General features: G+C 34.9%; 1 protein-coding gene across 3 annotated transcripts in view; it reads right to left on the bottom strand.

The window, feature by feature from the left end:
- LOC6037381 overlaps positions 1-20,707 on the bottom strand; it is a 47,721-nt gene that overhangs the window by 7,192 nt on the left and 19,822 nt on the right. Inside the window, exons 1-2 of one of the 3 annotated variants that reach the window (XM_038256186.1) lie at positions 12,734-12,886; positions 2,344-2,444 (exon numbers count right to left, since the gene is read on the bottom strand). In XM_038256186.1, coding sequence (XP_038112114.1) covers positions 2,344-2,444; positions 12,734-12,735 — 103 coding nt within the window. In that variant the 5' untranslated portion in view covers positions 12,736-12,886. Of the gene's footprint in view, positions 1-2,343; positions 2,452-12,733; positions 12,887-20,707 lie in introns of those variants that run through there. The other 2 variants (XM_038256187.1, XM_001847248.2) reach the window with 2 other exon arrangements.

A 20,707-nucleotide genomic window follows, 5' to 3' on the forward strand; every position in this document is an offset into this window, starting at 1 on the left:
TATTGTTGAGGATTCTCCTTTGATTACATCCGAGGAAAAGGCAAATGCACTTGGGCTTCATTTTGTTAGTTCACATAATCTTGGCGCTTCCATGACCAGCCGTAAAGAAACATCAGTTGCCAATAGTATTTCAACAATCAATGACTCTACCTTTGAATTTCCTGCAGATTCCCATGTTTCTGGTGAGGAAGTCAAAGTTGCAGTTAAACAAATGAAAAATATGAAAGCTCCAGGCTTTGATAACATTTTAATCTAGTGTTGAAAAAACAGAGTGATCAGTTCTTTCAACATCTAGCCAATATTTTCAATAAATGTTTGCAACTTGGTTACTTCCCCACCAATTGGAAACTGGGCAAAGTCATACCAATTTTGAAGCCTCAAAAGATCCAACATCGCCAACAAGTTATCGTCCCATTAGTCTTTTGAGTAGTCTGTCCAAACTCTTTGAGAAGGTCATCTATTCAAGGCTTTTGGATTTTACCAACGATAATAATATAATTTTGAACGAGCAGTTTGGCTTCCGAAAGGGACATAATACTGCTCATCAGCTTACGAGAGTAACTAAAATCATCAAGCAGAACAAGCTTGAGTCTAAATCAACTGCTATGGCTTTGTTGGATGTTGAGAAGGCTTTTGACAATGTTTGGCATGATGGTTTGATACATAAACTGTATTTATACGGTTTTCCAATGTATCTTATCAAAATTATCCAGCACTATCTTTCGGAGAGATCGTTCAGGGTTTTCTGAATGGGATTGCTTCTGGATTATTCAACATTGATGCTGGGGTTCCCAAGGAAGTATTCTTGGCCCACTTCTGTACAATATTTTTACATCTGATTTGCCTACTCTTCCTGGTAATGGTGTGTTGTCACTTTTTGCTGATGACACTGCCGTTATTTATAAGGGTAAAATAACCAGATATTTAGTTGGCCGTCTTCAGAAGGGTCTTGACGTTCTTTCCGAATACTTTGGCGACTGGAAAATTCGCATAAATGCAGCCAAAACTCAAACCATCATTTTTCCACTTTCCAAATCGGCCCGATTTGTCCCAAAGGATGATGTTTTGATTAAAATGAATGATGTTTCAATACCCTGGTCAAAGGAAGTTGTCTATTTAGGTCTCATACTTGACTCGAAACTATTGTTTCGGCAGCATGTAGATAAAATATTGAACAAGTGCAGCATTCTCATCAGGTGTTTGTATCCTTTAATTAACAGAAAATCAAAGCTATCTTTGAAAAATAAGCTAGCAGTTTACAAACAAATAATTTACCCCGTTATTGAGTATGCAGTACCTGTTTGGGAGTGTTGCGCTAGAACTCATAAATTGAAGCTCCAGCGTGTCCAAAACAAGGTACTCAAAATGGTTTTGAATGTTCCTGGCTGGACAAGATCAAGTGAGGTTCATGAGTTAGCAGAAGTAAAAATGTTGGATCAGAAGATTCAAGAAAAATGTTTGAAATTTAGAGAAAAATGTGCTATATCTGAATACCCCTTGATTCAAGGATTGGTTTAGTTTATGGTAAGATTAAGTTAGTTTTAGGTTAGGTTATGTTTTCTTTATTTTTTTTAAATTTTTTTTAATTTTTTTTTCTCATTGTACCTAGTGTTACAAAAATGATAAATCATATACTTTTAAAGTTAAGAAAATGAACAGTGTTTAAATAACGAAAAGCAAACTAAAGCTGAAGAGCCACAGCTGACCAGTTATTATGTAAACCAAATGTAATTATTATAAGAAAGATTCAATAAAGTATATTTAATTCAAAAAAAAAAAAATTCCTCATTGAGGTGGGGCTGAAAAAACTAAAAAATAGATATCACAGAAATTTCTCGATGAATCATTTCGCTCTTGGAAGGTTGCCCAGCAAACACTCCGTGTAGGTGTCTTCCGCTAAGTTTTAGCTATTTTTTAAAACATTTCAGAAGAAAAAGCTACACTATAATTTTTTTAGCCCATTTTTAATTGGATTTTTCAAACAAAAACGGATGAAAAAAATGTCATCTTTTAAGTTGCTGCCGAATGGTCAAAATTAATTTTGCAGTGGCAATTATTCAAGGATCATGATTTTGAAAAATTTCAATGTCGAAGATCTAATGACTTCTTTGGTCATAAAAAAGTACACACAAAGATTCATCCAATCGAAAAAAAAGCAAACAATAATCGTTGTCCAAAGTCTCGGCGATTAGCTCAATTACTTTTTGCAGTGTTTTCTCTACAAAAAATATCAGATTTTGTAAACATGGTAAATTTGATACGAAATATAAATATTGGAAAGTTTACAAAGTTCGTTACTTATTGCTCAAGGTTTCAAACGAGATTTTTCCAATATCAACTTACGGTTGGCGCAGCTTCTCGGGTCGGGCAGGGCAAGTCTTCGCTGGGCCAGTACCACGGTGGCACCGATCGCCAGTAGCGTCAGTGTTCGCAACACGGACATCCTGGAAAATAGAGAAGAAGAAAAACAAGGAAAAACGGTTAACAAACAGGTTAACGATTGCTCAACATTTGCGGAATTTGCATTTCATCGTGTCTCGTGCCACAGGTGGAAAAATTCCCCCTAGTTTTGGCGTTTGTCTAGCTCGCTCAACCATAACGATGACAACCGACGGCGACGACGATCGATGGGCCAAACCTATTTCCTGAAAGAGGTTGGTGAATTACCTGTTCGCGTATTATTTTTTTTTTGTATTGAATTTCAATTTTATGACCACGGCTCGCAGTGTGCCTCCATTGTTATGCTAATGGTGGCATTTCTATTGATGAAATTGATTAGATGATTGTAACATGTTAATCATCGTCGCGATTCGCGACTCACCGAAGGTTGGCCCTCTGGCCAAGTTCAGTTTGGTCACGTCGTCAAAGGGAGCCCAACAATGACTTGCTAACTATTCCAGTTATTCAAAATAAAGGGTGTCCAACTGCGTTGCATAATCCTAGATCATCAGAGGAGCTACCGTTCATTGCATAATCTCTGTTCCTCTCTCCCTGCCGTGGGGAGTTGATCGAAATTCAAGCCGAGTCCTCACCGGCGCTGGAGGGGGAGAAAGGAGTCCGAAAACCTGACCGGAGGCCGCGGCCATAAAAGTTTGGAATCACGTTTCTGGTCTGAGCGAGATATTTCACCCGTGATTACTACATATATGCGCAAAAATAAACACGAAACTTTCTCTCCCTCACCCTGACCGAACTGGGTTTGGGGAGGGGGGATGAGTGGCGGGTTGTTTGTTTTGTTATTTAAATATGTTGGACATTTAAACTAGAGGTTGCTGAACTCGTTTATTGTTGATGTATCTAATTTTATGTGTTTGTAAAAATACTATTTGTACTCTCTTTAAATTTATTTTAGTTGATAGTTTATTTGAGATGTGTAATTGAAATTATTCAAATTAACATGTTTTCTTTATGACGATGATTGAATCTTGTTCCAAGGAGGTCAAACACCAATTGCACCATTACGAGTGTAATGCTACTGCTCATAGAAAAAGAAACAAGAGCTGTCAAGCAGTCGTCGATTGGCTAAATCATACTCAAATTAGTAATGCACCGCGAAGCACACCATCAGTGCAGTGCCGGCAGTCAGTGGAGCAGTCTAATCTATCTATTATGGGATTCGCAATAGCAATCACGGCTGTCAATCTAACCCACCTCTGATTGGTGGTGATTACGCGCGATCGTGACGTCGTCCTCGGAGATCTCTGCAGAGCTGTTCTGATGTGGATCGTCATCAAAGAATTTTTTGTTGTATTAAACAGGGGTGAATTGTTTATCTTAGTTGAGCAATTCTTTGAGACTTCAGTAAAGGGACCATTCATAAACCACATGGACATTTATTTTGAAAATTGCAGGCCCCCCCTCCCCCTAATGTGGGCAATTGACCATGCTAAAAAAAATCATCACCAAAGCTATCGCCGAACCCCTATTTCATTGTTTACTGACCCTAAACGATAAATATTTGTATTCTGCACTGCGATGAAACTTTGCTTACACGTTTGATATGCCCAAGAAGCCTATTTTCGTCAATCGACACGTATTTGTCCATTAAAATTTCCATATTTTTTAAGCAACCGTTTATGCTATCACAATATTTGAAAACGGATCGTTATCTCGAGAAGGCAAACATTAGTTATAGTCAATGAAAATCCCGAAATTGCTTCAATCAATTTTTTCTTTGTGTTGTTTGTAGAAGCATTTTACAAATCGTGATTATTTTTTCTTTTCAATTTACTATGTATTTCTGAACCATGAATTCAGAACCATCATTGACAGTCATTGCCCCAAAAATGAAGGACACCTTCTACGACCTTAATTTATTTTTGCCAAAATTATGCCTATTAGAAAAATATCGAAATTCTGGTATGCACCCAAAATTAACTTTACTTTTTGGTATGAACATGAATGCAATCGAGTTAAAAAAACGTGCACTGAACAAGTATTGGCCGGGTACTTAGCTACATGGCTAAGCGATCTGCCTTTCAAGCAGACGATCAGGGATCAATCCCGCCCGGGCTCCTCACCACCGAATTTTCGGTCATCATCCCGGGGGCGCGGAAGCGCTGAAACCAGCCCAAGGCTGACCGCGCCCGTGCCCCGGTTCCTGGCCTTGCCGCCCAGGAACCAGCCGCCAACATCTCCGACATAAAAAAAAGTATTGGCCCAATAATCACGGTCAATGGTTTGATCTTTCGTTAATTTTATACTGATCTTTCAAGAAAAATAAATTGTAGCATTATTGTTTAAAATCTTCGCCATCCTATCTAAGTTCATTGAGTAATTTTTTTTATGTTTTTTTACATTTTAGGTAGATATTTTTTATAGATTCAAACTGTAATCAATTATTAAGGGGCAGTATTTGTAGATTTGGCTCGGTTTTCTCTATAGATGTCGTATCGAGGTGCTCCGATTTGGATGTCTTTCAGCGTTTACATGAGATGAACTCATGCCAAATATGAGCCCTATACGACAAAGGGAATTGGGGTAAAACGGGCATTGAAGTTTGAGGTCCAAAAAACCTAAAAAATCTTAAAATTGCTCCCATTTGCGTAAAACTTGATCAATTCCAACTCTCTTAGATGCATTCAAAAGGTCTTTTGAAGCACTTTAAAATGTGCTTTATACATCTAAGATTGGTTTGACTTTTCTCATAGCTTTTGCAAATTACTGTTAAAAATTGATTTTTTTTAAACCTTAATATCTTTATGCATAAGGCTACATACTCTTGCTGAGCAAAAATCCGCACACTTTGCCGAAATGACACCATGGTGTAACAAAAACTGTCAATGAATTACTTAGATAAATTAAATTTAATATATTTGAGGATTAAAAATATAAAGCTGTGTCGTTTTTACTGCTAACAAATTTTACAAAAGGCCGTGATTTGAATCAAATCATTATGTTATTATTTTTTATTTTTTGTTAATCGTTTAAAAGTTTACGAAATGTCAAGTTTCCTTTTACGAATAATATCGTTCTTAGTGTTTTCACGAACACTTTTCCAGAGTTTTTTTTATTGAAAAGGTCCTATAACATGTGAAACACAACCGTTTATAGGACCTTTAAAAAAATCTAGATTTGTTAATTCAAATGTTCAAATATTTTCACAAGTTTTAGAAAGCCTTTGGAAATGGATAAATATATTTAGTAAGGAATTTTTAAAAGATGAATTCTAGAGTTTTTTAAAAGGTCATTTCAAGATATGGAAGACAATAGTTCAAACACTCTAGAATTATTGATAATTAAGTTTGAATTGAGGAAACCTTGGAAAACTCTCCCTTTATAAATCAAACTCACAGAAAAATAATAATTTCTAGTTATCAAAAGCTTCGACCAAATCAAAAAAGCAACTCAATGATTAAAAAGTTGTTAAAATTCCGTACAAATCCGTATTATGCGTAAAATTCCCTACCAAAATTCCGGCCTGATACAAATCCGCGAAGAGGTTCGAAAATCCGTATGATAAGGAAAAAAACCGTACAGTTGGTAGCCTTATTTATGCAACACTTTTCAACAACCATACTCTCAAAGGTCAAGAGATAATTTCATGGACTAAAAGCCTACGGAATGGCAGTTTTTCTCATAGATTTACGATTTTTCTAAAACAAACTATTTACAACGTTAACTGTTGCCCTGGCACTTTTTGGGCAAATTTTTTTATGTATTTGAATTCCTCGGGAAATTTCACGTAAGTTTGAAGTTAAAAAGTTGGTAATTTGATTGAAAAAATGCCATTTAAAATGAATTAAAATAGTTTTTAACATTTTGTCAGATTATGCTGTTGTATTTTCGCCTACTTGATACAGCATTTGACTATAGATCACAGGGTAAACTAAGCCGAACTTTTTTTCAAAAATGTTTTATTTAATTATTTTTCAATAATCAAATTTCCAACTCGAATACTTCAAACTTACGTAGAATTTGCCGAGGATTAAAAATGTATTCTGAAAATTAATGATTTCAAATTATCGATCCAACCAGTTTTTTTGCAAATTAAATCTCCCTAGTTATTTTATAATTGAATCACAAACGTTCTGTTACTCAGAAGGATTTAATAATTTTCGGAAAATAAAAAAAGATTTATTTTAATCTAAAAAAGCGCTTAACTAGTCATAGAATGTATGGCCAATTAATGAAAAAATATTCTTAGGAACCATCCATAAACAACGTGGATACTTTTTTTTAAATCTCCACCTCCTCCCCCCTCCATTTGTGAAAAATTTCCCATACAAAAAAAAAGAAAAAGCGTGGAAAATCGCCAAAACCATTATTTTTTTAAAAAGATTTTCCGAATAAGTAGGGGAACAGCATCTAATTCCAGCGTGCCTATAATGTTGGCAGGTCAGAACTTTGACATTCAATTAAGGCTAATTAAAAGCGTTTTCAACTGAACTCGAGTGATAAATAGCTCAATAAAAAGTGAGCAAGCAAGTTTCTATCAAATGTTTTGGCGCTGGAAATCTTCAAGATAATTAAAGAATATATCTCCAAAGCTATCAGTAGTATTTTTTTTTGATTTTTTACAACTGTTAGGTATGCCTATAGCCTTGAGGTAAAGTTGGGTTTCTGAAGTTGAACAATTGATTATCGAAATCACATTTTTCCAATGAAATCATTTAATTTAACTTTTTGTTTCACCTGATACAGTGCCATCCAATTTCGACTATACCATTGGCCACTTTCCTTCACCAAAAATTTAAAATGAGATGAAATAAATAAACTTATTTAATTTTTCGTGTAGCAAAATAAAATTGCGGTTTTTTACTTTAAAATTGACCAATAATATGGTAAACGGAACCTTTTTAAGGATCCTTCAAACTAAAGAAAAGGTTTTCTTAAAAATATATTATAGACAATTGAACAGAAACAATTCATCAATTTTAGAATTTTAAACTATCAAAAATAAAAATAAACTTTTCATAAAACAAATCCGGTGATTCAACCCTGCTTACACAGCCAAACTCGTGTTTCCCAAATCCGTCCTTCCCGCTCGCCGGTCGTCGGCAGTCCATCAAACGATCCTCTCAGTTTGTTCGGCTTGCCTCAAATTGTCAGGCCGAATAAATAAATTGAAATCAAACGAAACTAAAAGTGGCCGGGGGATTGATATGTTTGGAACGTCTCCCCTCGTGGTCACGATCTTGCATAATAAGCCCCACTTCTGCAGAGTCAGATGTGCACTAAAGGAGGGTACAAAGCCGTAATTGAACACGTTTTTAGGGCCCATCAACGATGCGCGCGCGCAATGTTCTTCACGTGATCTTGCGCATTGGTGTTTCTGATGAGGGGGGGTTGATGAATGTTTGGAAATTAATCATCTCAGGCTTCTCAAGGTGGCGCAGATTTTTTTTTGGGTTTTGTTTTGTTATTGCGCTTTTAAAAGTTCGCCGATTGAGTAGAGAGGAAGCTGCTCTGCTGCAGCTGATCCACCTTGGGCTAATGATGCTCTTAAGACTTGTTGCACGTAGCTGCGGGTCAGCGTTGAGCTCACTAAGATTCATGTTTGTGAAGTGAGGCACTTCTTCCTATATGTATGCAGCATCTGCCGGCTCATCTGTGATGAGTTGTTATGAAATGGCTGAAGCAGGTACCGACACCGGAGAAGAACGGCTTGTTTTTCCGCGATGATGGACGAGAAGCTTCTCTCTGAGGTGCCATGTGTGACATAAATTATCAGCATAACCATAGCCGTTACGATACCTGCTAGAGATGTTGCTGTGTGATCATGATGGGGTAAAATCAAACTCTGCAGCTGAGTGTTGACAAAGTAATGAATTGTGAAGGACGTAGCGAATCTTCAAGTCTAATGTTGTTATTATCATAAAACGTACAAAATTCTATAAACTCATATACTCTTATGGCTATCAGAATTGCACCATTCACGACAAGTTGACCTCCTTACGAGCAAGGTAGTCTTCCTTATCGCTTTTAAACCACCACTTTGATGCCAAAAACATGCAAATTCTGCGAGGTGAACCCCTTATCGGAAGAAGCGTTTATGTCTCTCTTTTTTTTTTTTGCTGCGGGTCATCGCGCATACGAGCTTCGACTGCCAAGTGGTCTTGACAAGGTAGTTGATATTCAGCGGGGAGTCTTCTTCATCGCTCAATTGAGGTCTGCGTTCAATTTGCCAATTAACATTGCTCCATACCACCGACAGCATGAACTGTTGAAGTCGTTGAACGCTTTGCGGGTCAGCAGACCAGTTTGATTGACCGACGTTGAGGCGTGGTGTTGGACATCTTATGTAAATGATCTGATTGGTGGGTTAGGCGGTCAGTTGGCATCGATGTTTCGAGTACCTACACTTGTGAAGAGGCTGTCATTATGAGTGAATGGGGGGAAATTATGGTACTTGTGCTGGATGTGTTTGTCAACAAAATGTGAATGTAAGTTTTTGCAAGAGCAATTGCAATTTGTGCAATGTGAGAGAATTACAACAGATAAGACAACAGATAACAGAAAAACAGATTAAATTGAAAATTAAAATATGGCATCTTGCTGAATTGACCATAAACATATAATACATTTTGTGCGGTTACAACTGGTTTGTGACTGTTTAAGTGTTGTCTTGTTATTTATGATTTCCTGATTTAGTAGAATGCTCAAAATGATCAGGCCAATTAAATTCAATAATTAACGTCATGATTCGAAATCCGGACACTAAGTAGCGTATTTTTTTTGTTATAGCTGGCAAAATACATGTAATAAGTTGGAAATGTAGAAATATCATCAGGATGTAGTATAAACAATCAGTTTTAAGAGAATGCATGCAAAATAGGTCTTTTGTTACAATTTTTCATCAGATTTTTAAAATTAAAATGACTTGATGTGCTTCGAATCCCGGACACTGATAGAAGCTGATTCGAAATCCGGACACTTTTGCTTCTAATTTCGGACACTCGATTTTGCTTATGAATCGCACAAATTTGGACTTAATTGTTAGTGAATGCCATTCTTTAGGTCTCAAATAAGTTTTTAACATCAAAACAATCGATATTTTATTTACAAATTGGCTACAATTCAAGAAAATCAAAACCATAAATTTCTGCTTTGCCTTCCCGGTGCATCGAACGCATATGAAATATTCCAGTGAAATGTTTCACATTTTTGGTAAACTTATAATTTTATTTTACTGCGTTCAAACAAACTTTAAATGAAAGTTGATGTTAGAATTCATCAAATAACACAGTTTTGACATTCATAATTTGAACTTGTATCCAAATAATTAATAAAACAAGGTGAGGTGTCCGGGTTTCGAGGCGTCCGGGAATTCGAATCATGACGTTATAAGATAACTTCACAGCAAAAAATTCTATGGTAAAATCGCATGTAAAAGCATGCACATCACTTTGTGAAAAATGCACTAATATTACACACTGCAGGTAAAATTTACGTTAACGCAAAAAAAAAGTTGCTGCCGACGGGATTCAAACCCAACATGGCCTGTAAGGATTTGCGCCTTAGCCCGCTCGGCTATAAAGATATTCTGCTTATTTTTACAGATTCTCTTTTTCAATGTTTATTGTTTTTCAACAAAAAAAAATAATACTTAAAGATTAAAAAATAAATATAAAGTATATAAAAATTGCTAAACAAATAACAAATTATTTCGGCAAAGGTTCGTTCATAAAATTTTTGCAAATGTAATCTTTCAAAAATCTATACCTCGGAAAGATATTTCAATCCCTCTGTGCTCTTTTGTACTATGCTTGCTGGTTTTTCTATATAGTTGGCATAAGAGAGCACAGAGACATCGATTTGAGGATCGGTTTGGACTCGTCGGCAAAGTTGCAAGTGTTGACTTAGATTGTTCGAGTCAGTGTTTTCACGAATAGTTTAAATTTCAAATCCGCATTTTCTCATCAGCGATATTTTTATATGTTTTGGTGGACCAGAGAAGGCATCTTTTGAGCTACAGAAAAATTAGGAAAAAACTTTTGCCGCTGAATTAAAATTTGGGGAAAAAATGCGATAGTTAAGAAAAACTGAAATCATGAAACATTTTTACATTGTTTTTCATGTAAGATCATTTTTTTTTAAATCAAAGAGTACAAATGAAATCCAATTCCAATTTTTCTGAAGAATTCCTCAAATGAACGTTAGAAAAACATGATTGCTAACTATACATAAAAGAAGTATATTTTCATGTAATTATCAGTTTGCAAATATTAAGGCAACTGTAAATTTTATTAAAAGTTTTGTTCTCAAAAAAAAGAGGAAAAAAATATTATTGAATAAAATTTTATCATTGGAAAACTATAACATCGATTGAACATTTTTCAGATAGCATAGTATAACGTCGTCGGTATTAGTCTTATTTATGTATTCATTTTCATTTCATTTTCATTTTATTAGGTTGCTTTAACAATTACATTGGTGCAGTTGTTATGAAACACAATAGCTTAAATAACTTCAAAGGTATAAATTTTGCGTCCCTATCAATATTTTGACAAAATTTCCTACAAGTTGTTTACTTTTTTTTGATACTGGTAACGATTATCCCATTCCTTGCGAAGTTATGGAAATCGTCATTAATCAATGATAGCCAACTAGGACGTCAACGACTGTTCCACAAAATTATATAAATTTTGACGCACAATTGATTTAGAACAAAAATTTCTGCAGCGTCAACAACCGGCACATGCTGATTCATTTTGGTGCAGAATTTCGTTAAATTGAATTGAATTCAGAACTTTTTAGAGTGATGATCAATTATCTTCGAAAATGATCAACGGCTTCACCTTAAAAGCCATTCTATGGTTGTGGAGCAAGGATTCATTCTACCCACTGCCCAAAATTTTGTTAAAAAATAATAATTCTCAGCATCAAAAAAAACATTAGATCATTGTTTGATTTATGGGACGGTTCGGAAGACAACTAATTTCTTGAAAGTGTACGATTTATTTAAAAAGCAGTCCAGCCATTAATTGATCTTTACACTTATTTTGACCAATGAAGTTGCTGTCCTTTACAATTTTGTTGCACAATATTAATCAGAACCATGATCAGAACGATTTTCATTTAGTTAAAATTTTCCTGGGATTTCCTTGGAAATTTGCTTAAAACTTCCAGTTTCCCGGGGATTTGTAACAACTGGTCGTTACTTTTCGTTACAAAAGTAAAAAAATCGAGCTTGAATTTTGATTTTTTTTAATTTTGTTGGCTCCGCCCAACCTTGACCAAAGCCGAGGGACAAAAACATTAAATGAATGTTGTATAAGCCTAAATTATATTCAAAAAATCAAAAATCCAATGCAAGTGCATGGATAGTTTTAATGAGTTCAAAATAATAAAAATATCAATTTCCATGTATAATTTTTGAAAGTTATTTAGACAAAGATAGTTAGCCAATTTCAATCAACGTTTGAAAAGTAGTTTCCAACTTGCACCGATCTCATATAAAAATGATAATTTTGAACCATAATGGGCATGGGCATGGGATGAAATAACTGGATTAGTTCAAATCCTGTTATTGATAATTGGATGTTTTTGTTTTAGGATGTGTGGATTTTCTCTTCGAACGCCCAGATGAGCTGGGAACAGAGATTTGTTATGAAAATGACTCAATTTATTTTAGAAAACGAGGAAATTCAATATAAGAGAAAGAAATGCCAATAGCTAAATTTGAAAATGGTTGGAGTTGGTCTAATAAACTGATTCAAATAATAAGTATTTTCTCACTTCGAAAATTAAACATTTTTGCATCCTTTTTGCGTAATCTTCTCCCCACAGCGCAGGTTAGGTAAGTTTACGACCTCACAAGCAACTTTTTCGCGCGTAAATCCGTCAACATTTCAAACTGAAAGTGAAACCGTTTTTCCAGCGCACTCGATCCGCTGTCTGACTGGTGAAAGGAAAATCTTCCCTTGTGTAGTACCGCCACGCAGAAAATCGCAGGATAAAAAAATAAACAACTTTTACAAAACACGTCACATTCTTCGAAAAGAAAAAAAAAATTGCATTGCTGCAACCACTCGACTAGGGCCTAGGAATCGACTTGCGCTGGTCCGGGAATCCGGTCCCGAAACCGGTTGAAAGTTGTGTAAAGTGAAAATTCACTGACCATCGCGCAATTGAGGGGAGACCTTCGTTCGCGGTCGCCAATATCCCAATAAGGAATTGCGCGCTAATCGGATCTTCCAGTTGGTCGATCACCTAACTGGTTGCGCTGCTGCTAACTTATCACCTGCCCAAGAGACGATCTTGCATCAGATGAGTTGACTTGAGCACATACATGGACGCGTGATGCAGATCCCCTCCTCCTCCTCCTCCGCTAATGAACCTTGACTAGGGTCCGGATTACAGCAAACTATTGCGAAACTTTCCAGATTTTCCTCGCTTGGTAGCTGGTAGTTGCTGCAGCTGCTGATGATCTGTGTGGCAACCGTTTGGCCACCTGGCGAGGATGAACCTTGCGAAACTTTGTCGGAGTCGGAGATTAGCGGAGAACAACCTTGGCGGTTACGCCGCGCCGTGTCGACCAATTAACCTTTCCGTGCCCGCGCAGAGAACAACGACGTCTCCATTAGCAGTCTAGAACAACTCACCTGAAATGAAAGTAACAGAAAAAGAGCAATGGTTAGTATGGGTTGTGCTACTTTGCTTACTCTGCAGCAATTAAGGGGCTGACATAATAACAGTAATGCGCGCGCAGTCAAAACACAAAGTGCCAGAAGGGGCACCGCGGTGAGTTTGGTTCGCGTTCTGGGAAATCTTGTGCGAATCATCTTGCGGACGGCGGTAGTCATTGTTTAGGCGTTGCTAATAATTAGTACCGGTTGAGGTGTTGCTTCAGCAGAAGCAGGTCCAGATTAAGATCGTGGACGTTTTTGTTTAAGTTGCCAACCCTCTAAATTGAGCAATATTAATTGGCGCGAGGGGGGAGCAGCAGCTTATGATCGCGTGCTGGGTGGCATTTGTAAGGATGGCAGACGAAATAATTTGCTAGAGGGTTTTGAATTGGTATGCGAAAATTGCTGTGGGAAATGTTAGCGCACCCGCCTAATTAAGTAATGAGCAACTCTATTTGCTGGATAGTTAGATCCGCAAGCGGTGGGGAAGTGGGAATGATTAATGGTTTCAGGGGGTTTTCCAGGAGAAACTAGATTAACATTGCTTTTCTTGAACACAATCATAGCCGCTAACCTTAAATAATGCTCTTTAGTGCCCAATACAGTGCCCTAAAAACCAATGCTATTTTTTATGTAAAATTTTCATAAAGAAGTCAAAAATCAAGATATTATTTTGACAGGTTCAAAATTTGCTGCAATTGCTTAAAACGAGATACAAACATTTCTACAAAGAATCGCAAAATTTGTAAAAATATTTAGGTTTCAGTTTTAACATAGGGACCATTTACAAACCACGTAGACACTTTTTAAAAAAAAATGTCAATGGACAATTTCCATACAAATAAAATCTTTTTTTTATGGAGCGTGGACAATCGCCAAAACACATTTAAGCAGCATTTAACAATCTTGTCTAGCCAAAATCATTGAAATAACTTTTGTAAAGTAATGTAAGCCGTAAAAATATTTTTGGAGGATTCGTTGTCACTTTTCAAAAACTAAAATAAAAGGCAAAAAACCAAAAATAATGTAATCTGTAACGAAACCTTCAAATTGTGTCCAAAATCAGAACAGCACAAACAAAAAAGTGGATTTTTTTACTTCCAAAGAAAACAAATAAATAAATAAATAACGTAAAAATTAAACAGGACTCAACAAAAATCTGAAATGTTCATTAAAGATCAAAAAATACTATTCATTTAATCTTTTAAATAAATCATTTCATTTAAAAAAATCTTTGCGATCTTTCATGAACTAATCACAAAATTCTTGTTTAGACAATTTTAACATGTTTTGGTTTAAAAAAAGCAATCAAATGATTGATCATATCATTCTTTTTGATTTTTCTTGTTACGCGAATATATTTTTTTCTTTGACTGATTTTTGTTAACATCATTGAACTATTCGTAGAATTCACTTTTTTTTAACTTTTCAATTGAAAACTATTCAAATTTACTTAAAAATTCTTATTTCTAAGCAATGATTTGAGAAATCAATAAATTTCACGAGTTTTCACGGAAATCTGTCTTGAGTCTCAAGTTATTACCTGTTAAGTGCTATTTATGTAGTTATTTGAGCTCACTTAGATGTATATAAACTATGTCCGGATCCATTATCCGACCCATCGTTGATAAGGTAATTGAAAGACCTTTCCAATGAGTACAAAACATTGATAATCTGGATAATCTGGAAACCCTGTCTCGAGTTATGACCACTTCAGTGATATTTGTGTACTTTTTTATTCCGGATCTAAAAAATAGATGAAATTTGTGTTCAAATGTATGTGTCCCATCATGTCACTCACTGTTTGTAAAGAGTGAAGAAGGCACCAACGCTGCAAATAGCTTTCAAAGTTTAAAAAATTCTTAAATAATCATGGAGCAATAATATGTTTTAAAGCCAAGAAGTTTTAATATTTTTTAAAGTTAAAACTTTGTTTATTGCAATCAACAATCCCCTTCGACTTAGAGAAAAAATCAAAAATTAACTTTTAAAAAATTAAACAAACTTCCCATCAATTGCAATTTTTTTTTTCGAAGATTCAGGCTGGAAAGTGTTAAATAAAATTACATCTGTATTTTTACACCTTATTTAGTAAATCGGGAGTAGCCAAGCTGAATTTAATGAACATTTATGATATTTTTCTTAGTTGAATCTTTAATCCTCATATCAAAAAGGAAAAATATGTTTCACATAAATTTAAAGAAGAAGGATAAAAGACTGGCTGGATTTTTGCTTTTTGCTGGATGTTTTTAATTATATTTAAGTTTTTTTTTCTCTTTGAGTATATTTAATATACTCTTTAGGCCAAATATTTAATATAACGCCATTTTAAAATGTTAGTCTAGGTTTAAAAATTATGAAGATATTTTTTTTGGAAGGATCGGAAAATTTTACGAATGTTTCATACTTTAACATTGTAAATCGGATCATTAGTTGCTGAGGCATCAACATTAGAAAACGGTGGGTTGTTTGGGAGAGACTTAGAAAACATCAATTTTCATGTTTTTAAACCTTTGCATGGCAATATCTCAGCAACTGAGGGTCGTATCAACAAAGTCCGAAAAAGCAAAATATAGAGAATTTTCTCAGCTTATCAAAATTATTTTTTTCAAAAGAGGGCAAACATGTGCACTAATTTTAAAAAATGATAAACTGCGACTATTTTCAAAAAAGTTACCTAAAAATTGCCTTAGCTTGAAAACGGTGCACTTTATCAAAATTTCACTGGAGAACTTTTTGATTGCAAATTTGATTTTACATCGATTGAAAAAATCAGTATCGATTCAAAAATTCATAACTCGGTCGGATTTTTTGCACAACCTGGAAATTTCTGAAAAGCTGGCATTTGATGTCCTCTAAAACATATCAAAAATGAAAAAAAATCAAAACAGTTTTTTTTTGCAAATCAAGTTTAAGTGACAAAAAGTGGAATTAAAAATCTCCAAAAATTGTTTTACCGTGTATTTTTTTTTCAGTGTAGTCCATATCCATACCTACAACTTTGCCGAAGACACCATATCGATCAAAAAATTCCTTCAAAAGATACAGTTTTTTTGAATTTTCATACGTTATTTTTGAATGAACAGCTGCCAAATTTGTTTGGAAAATTATATAGACTAACTTATGTTGCAAAATGGCTTCTTTGGGCATACCAAAGGCACCAAAAAAGTTTCAGTCTGATTTAAACAAAAACGTATGACCGAAATCTGAGAGAACTGCTCCTAACAAATAAATTCTAAAAAAGTAAAAATAAAAAACATCCAGCAAAAATAGTTTTTTATTCTTCTTCTTTTAATTTATGTGAAACATATTTTTTCCTGTTCGATATTAGAATTAAAGAATCTACAAAGAAAAGTGTCATTTAATTCAGCTTGGCTACACAGCAACAAAAAAGTTGAATTTTGGAATGTTCAAAATTTGGTAGGGGTTGTTTGAGTACATAATATTACCTTAAAAAATGTGTAAAAATGTGAACCTGGTGAATATTCACCTGAAAATCTGTCACCATTTCCTGATGAATATTTCAATCTTTTTTCCTGGTTTAATAAAATAAGGTGGAAAAAATAGATGTAATTTTTTTTAACACTTTCCAGCCTGAATTTTTGAAAAAAAAATTAAATTGATGAGAAAATGATTCTGAGGACCATACGAAAATTATAGACTCCTTTTAAAGATTTTGATTTATTACCATCAGGCCTGAAACGGTTAAATTTTATGTCCCTTATCTCTGAATGAAGCTGAGGAGATGAGGGTAAATAAACATTGATTCAACATTTCAATAAAGAAAAGTTTGTATTCACCAATCAGTTGTCTTCATTAATTCAATCATTAACTAAATAAAATCCAAGTTTTGACAAAACGTTTTTTCATCAAAAAGAAAACTTTTTGCACTACTGTACATCGAAATTTAACAAATATTCAAAGATTTTTTGACTGGTTCAATCATTATATCAGCACGGAAAAAATCATTTTGAAATGTTATCAGTTGATCACAAATCTAGTGAAGATACGAATTGATTTATTCTTCACCGCAAACTGGTAATCGAAATGTAAATGTATGTCTCGGGGTCTTGCATATCCCTTAGTGGTTTTTTCTCGAGCCGTGAATTTGAATTCACATGGCGTCATTTCAATTTCATTTTCGGCTTTCAAAAAAAAAAAATCTATGCCTAAATCCATATAACATTGAAATAAAGTTCATTTTTCTCAAAATACGTAAAAAATACGAAAAAAATAATGTACCTGTTTTGACAACAGATTCAGAAAATGTAATACCAAAGTGCATTACAACATTCAGATACGCATTGCAAATAGAAACGGTTTATCCGTCGACCACATCGGACTCACTCAACCGAAACCAACCATCTGTTTCCATCTGTTCAGTAAGACCTCACTATCCGTACCGCTCCCATCAGGGAAATGTTCCGTCTGGGCCCTATCGCGATCTCCCGAGTATGCTGCTGAGCAGTTCTCTAGGATTTCGGTCATTCGATTTTTTTTGTATTTTTTAATCCGACTGAAACTTTTTTGGTGCCTTCGGTATGCCCAAAGAAGCCATTTTGCATCATTAGTTTGTCCATATAATTTTCCATACAAATTCGGCAGCTGTCCATACAAAAATGATGTATGAAAATTCAAAAATCTGTATCTTTTGAAGGAATTTTGATCGATTTGGTGTCTTCGGCAAAGTTGTAGGTATGGATACGGACTACACTGGAAAAAATAATACACGGTAAAATTTGGTGATTTTTATTTAACTTTTATCACTAAAACTTGATTTACAAAAACACTATTTTTAATTTTTTTTTTTTGATATGTTTTAGAAGGCATAAAATGCCAACTTTCAGAAATTTCAGGTTGTGCAAAAATCACTGACCGAGTTATGAATTTTTAATCAATACTGATTTTTCAAAAATCGAAATTTTGGTCGTAAAATTTTCAACTTCATTTTTCGATGTAAAATCAAATTTGCAATCAAAAAGTACTTTACTGAAATTTTGATAAAGTGCACCGTTTTCAAGTTATAGCCATATTTAAGTGACTTTTTGAAAATAGTCGCAGTTTTTCATTTTTTTAAATTAGTGCACATGTTTGCCCAGTTTTGAAAAATATTTTTGAAAAGCTGAGAAAATTCTCTATATTTTGCTTATTTGGACTTTGTTGATACGACCTTTAGTTGCTGAGATATTGCAATGCAAAGGTTTAAAAACAGGAAAATTGATGTTTTCTAAGTTTCACCCAAACAACCCACCATTTTCTATCGTCAATATCTCAGCAACTAATGGTCCGATTTTTAATGTTAATATATGAAACATTTGTGAAATTTTCCGATCTCTTCGAAAAAATATTTTGGAATTTTCAAATCAAGACTAACATTTCACAAAGGCCAAACATTCAATATTACGCCCTTTTAAAATGTTTGTCTTGATTTGAAAATTCCAAAAATATTTTTTCGAAAAGATCGGAAAATTTCACAATTGTTTCATATATTAACATTGAAAATCGGACCATTAGTTGCTGAGATATTGACGATAGAAAATGGTGGGTTGTTTGGGTGAAACTTAGAAAACATCAATTTTCCTGTTTTTAAACCTTTGCATTGCAATATCTCAGCAACTAAAGGTCGTATCAACATAGTCCGAATAAGCAAAATATAGAGAATTTTCTCAGCTTTTCAAAAATATTTTTTTCAAAACTGGGCAAACATGTGCAGTAATTTAAAAACATGAAAAACTGGGACTATTTTCAAAAAAGTCACTTAAATATGGCTATAACTTGAAAACGGTGCACTTTATCAAAATTTTAGTAAAGTACTTTTTGATTGCAAATTTGATTTTACATCGAAAAATGAAGTTGAAAAATTTTTACGACCAAAATTTCGATTTTTTGAAAAATCAGTATTGATTAAAAAATTCATAACTCGGTCAGTGATTTTTTGCACAACCTGGAAATTTCTGAAAAGTTGGCATTTTATGTCTTCTAAAACATATCAAAAAATAAAAAAAATTAAAAATAATGTTTTTTTGTAAATCAAGTTTTAGTGATAAAAAGTTAAATAAAAAAATCACCAAATTTTTTTTTACCGTGTATTATTTTTTCCAGTGTAGTCCGTATCCATACCTACAACTTTGCCGAAGACACCAAATCGATCAAAAAATTCCTTCAAAAGATACAGATTTTTGAATTTTCATACATCATTTTTGTATGGACAGCTGCCGAATTTGTATGGAAAATTATATGGACAAACTAATGATGCAAAATGGCTTCTTTGGGCATACCGAAGGCACCAAAAAAGTTTCAGCCGGATTAAAAAATACAAAAATTAAAATTGAAGAAAAAAGACCGATTTCGTAGAGAATTGCTCTGCTGTCAACGCCACCGCACTGCTATCGCACGTGTTCTATCAGCAATTTTTACATACTTGCGCGCAGATTTTACTGTTTTTTTTTGCGCAATTGCGTTGACTAACTCTATCAGCACGCCGTGCCGTGTGTTTGACAGCTGTGGGAACTTCAGCCGGGCCAAGTGTCGTCTGGTCCGTCCCAAGCGAACAATGGCCGGTGTTTGAGCGCACTAAAATCTCCGTATTATGAACGGCTGGATAATGGAGAAGAATCTAGGTTTACACATGACCGATGCAATAACTATACTATGTTTTGAAATTGCCTCTATTGTGTGTGCGCCACTAGTCGAACTCTGTTTGAACTGGGAGGGTTCGTCTGCTTGTCGGCGTTGAAGTCTTTTTCCCCTGCGGTCATTTTGCATGTTTCGAAAGCGTTATCGCAGCAAAACAACCGATTACATCACGCACTGGATCGATCAATTAAAATCTTACCAGCAACCATAACAGCAGCAGGGCTTCAACAACAATCGGTTGGCATGAAAGCTTCCTAGTCACGTCAACTTGTTGCCTTCCGTCGGCATCGATTTAACCCACAGGCAAATTAATTGTTCCTTTTTCGCCGATACCGACGATTGTCCCTCCCAATGTTCGTGTCCTCAAGTTGAGGTCTTATGTAAAAAACCCCAACCACTCCCCCACCCTTGGAAAGCATTTCACTGAATCAAGTCACGACGACGGTGGAATATCATCGCGCATCGGCAGCTTAAATTAAAGAAAATGGGGCTCACGGGAAATCTGACGAATGCCGTTTGCGCATTTCTTTCCAATGCGCAATGTAGAGGGGTTTGTTGATTCGTTTGGGCTTTGCAAACAACGATTAAAAGTGTCTTACATCGGTTATAAATATCGATGCTGTCGGGTGATTGGCCAACCTGACACTATACCTTGGACTAGGCTAAATGTGATAAGCTGAAAAAACTAGGGTGGTCCCTATACCCGGATACTTCCAATTTATTATCAAATATTAAACCATATGTATTAAGGCAACATTTCAAATGAGAACTCGTTCTGACTATGGGAGCCCCTCCTCCTAGCCTTTGAGGATTTTTTGTATGGTAAAAACTGTTATACATGTACCGTAAACCGGGTTGACATTGATAGGATTTCAATTAATTTTTGAAATGTATTTCAGCAGGTAAGGTTTGTTCCAAGATGCGAAAATCGCGTTCCAAGATTATTATTTTTAAAACATGTTCTGGAGGGGCCACACAATGGCCATGCCGTACGTATTTAA

Source organism: Culex quinquefasciatus, chromosome 2, assembly GCF_015732765.1.
Source record: "Culex quinquefasciatus strain JHB chromosome 2, VPISU_Cqui_1.0_pri_paternal, whole genome shotgun sequence".
Lineage (NCBI taxonomy): Eukaryota > Metazoa > Arthropoda > Insecta > Diptera > Culicidae > Culex > Culex quinquefasciatus.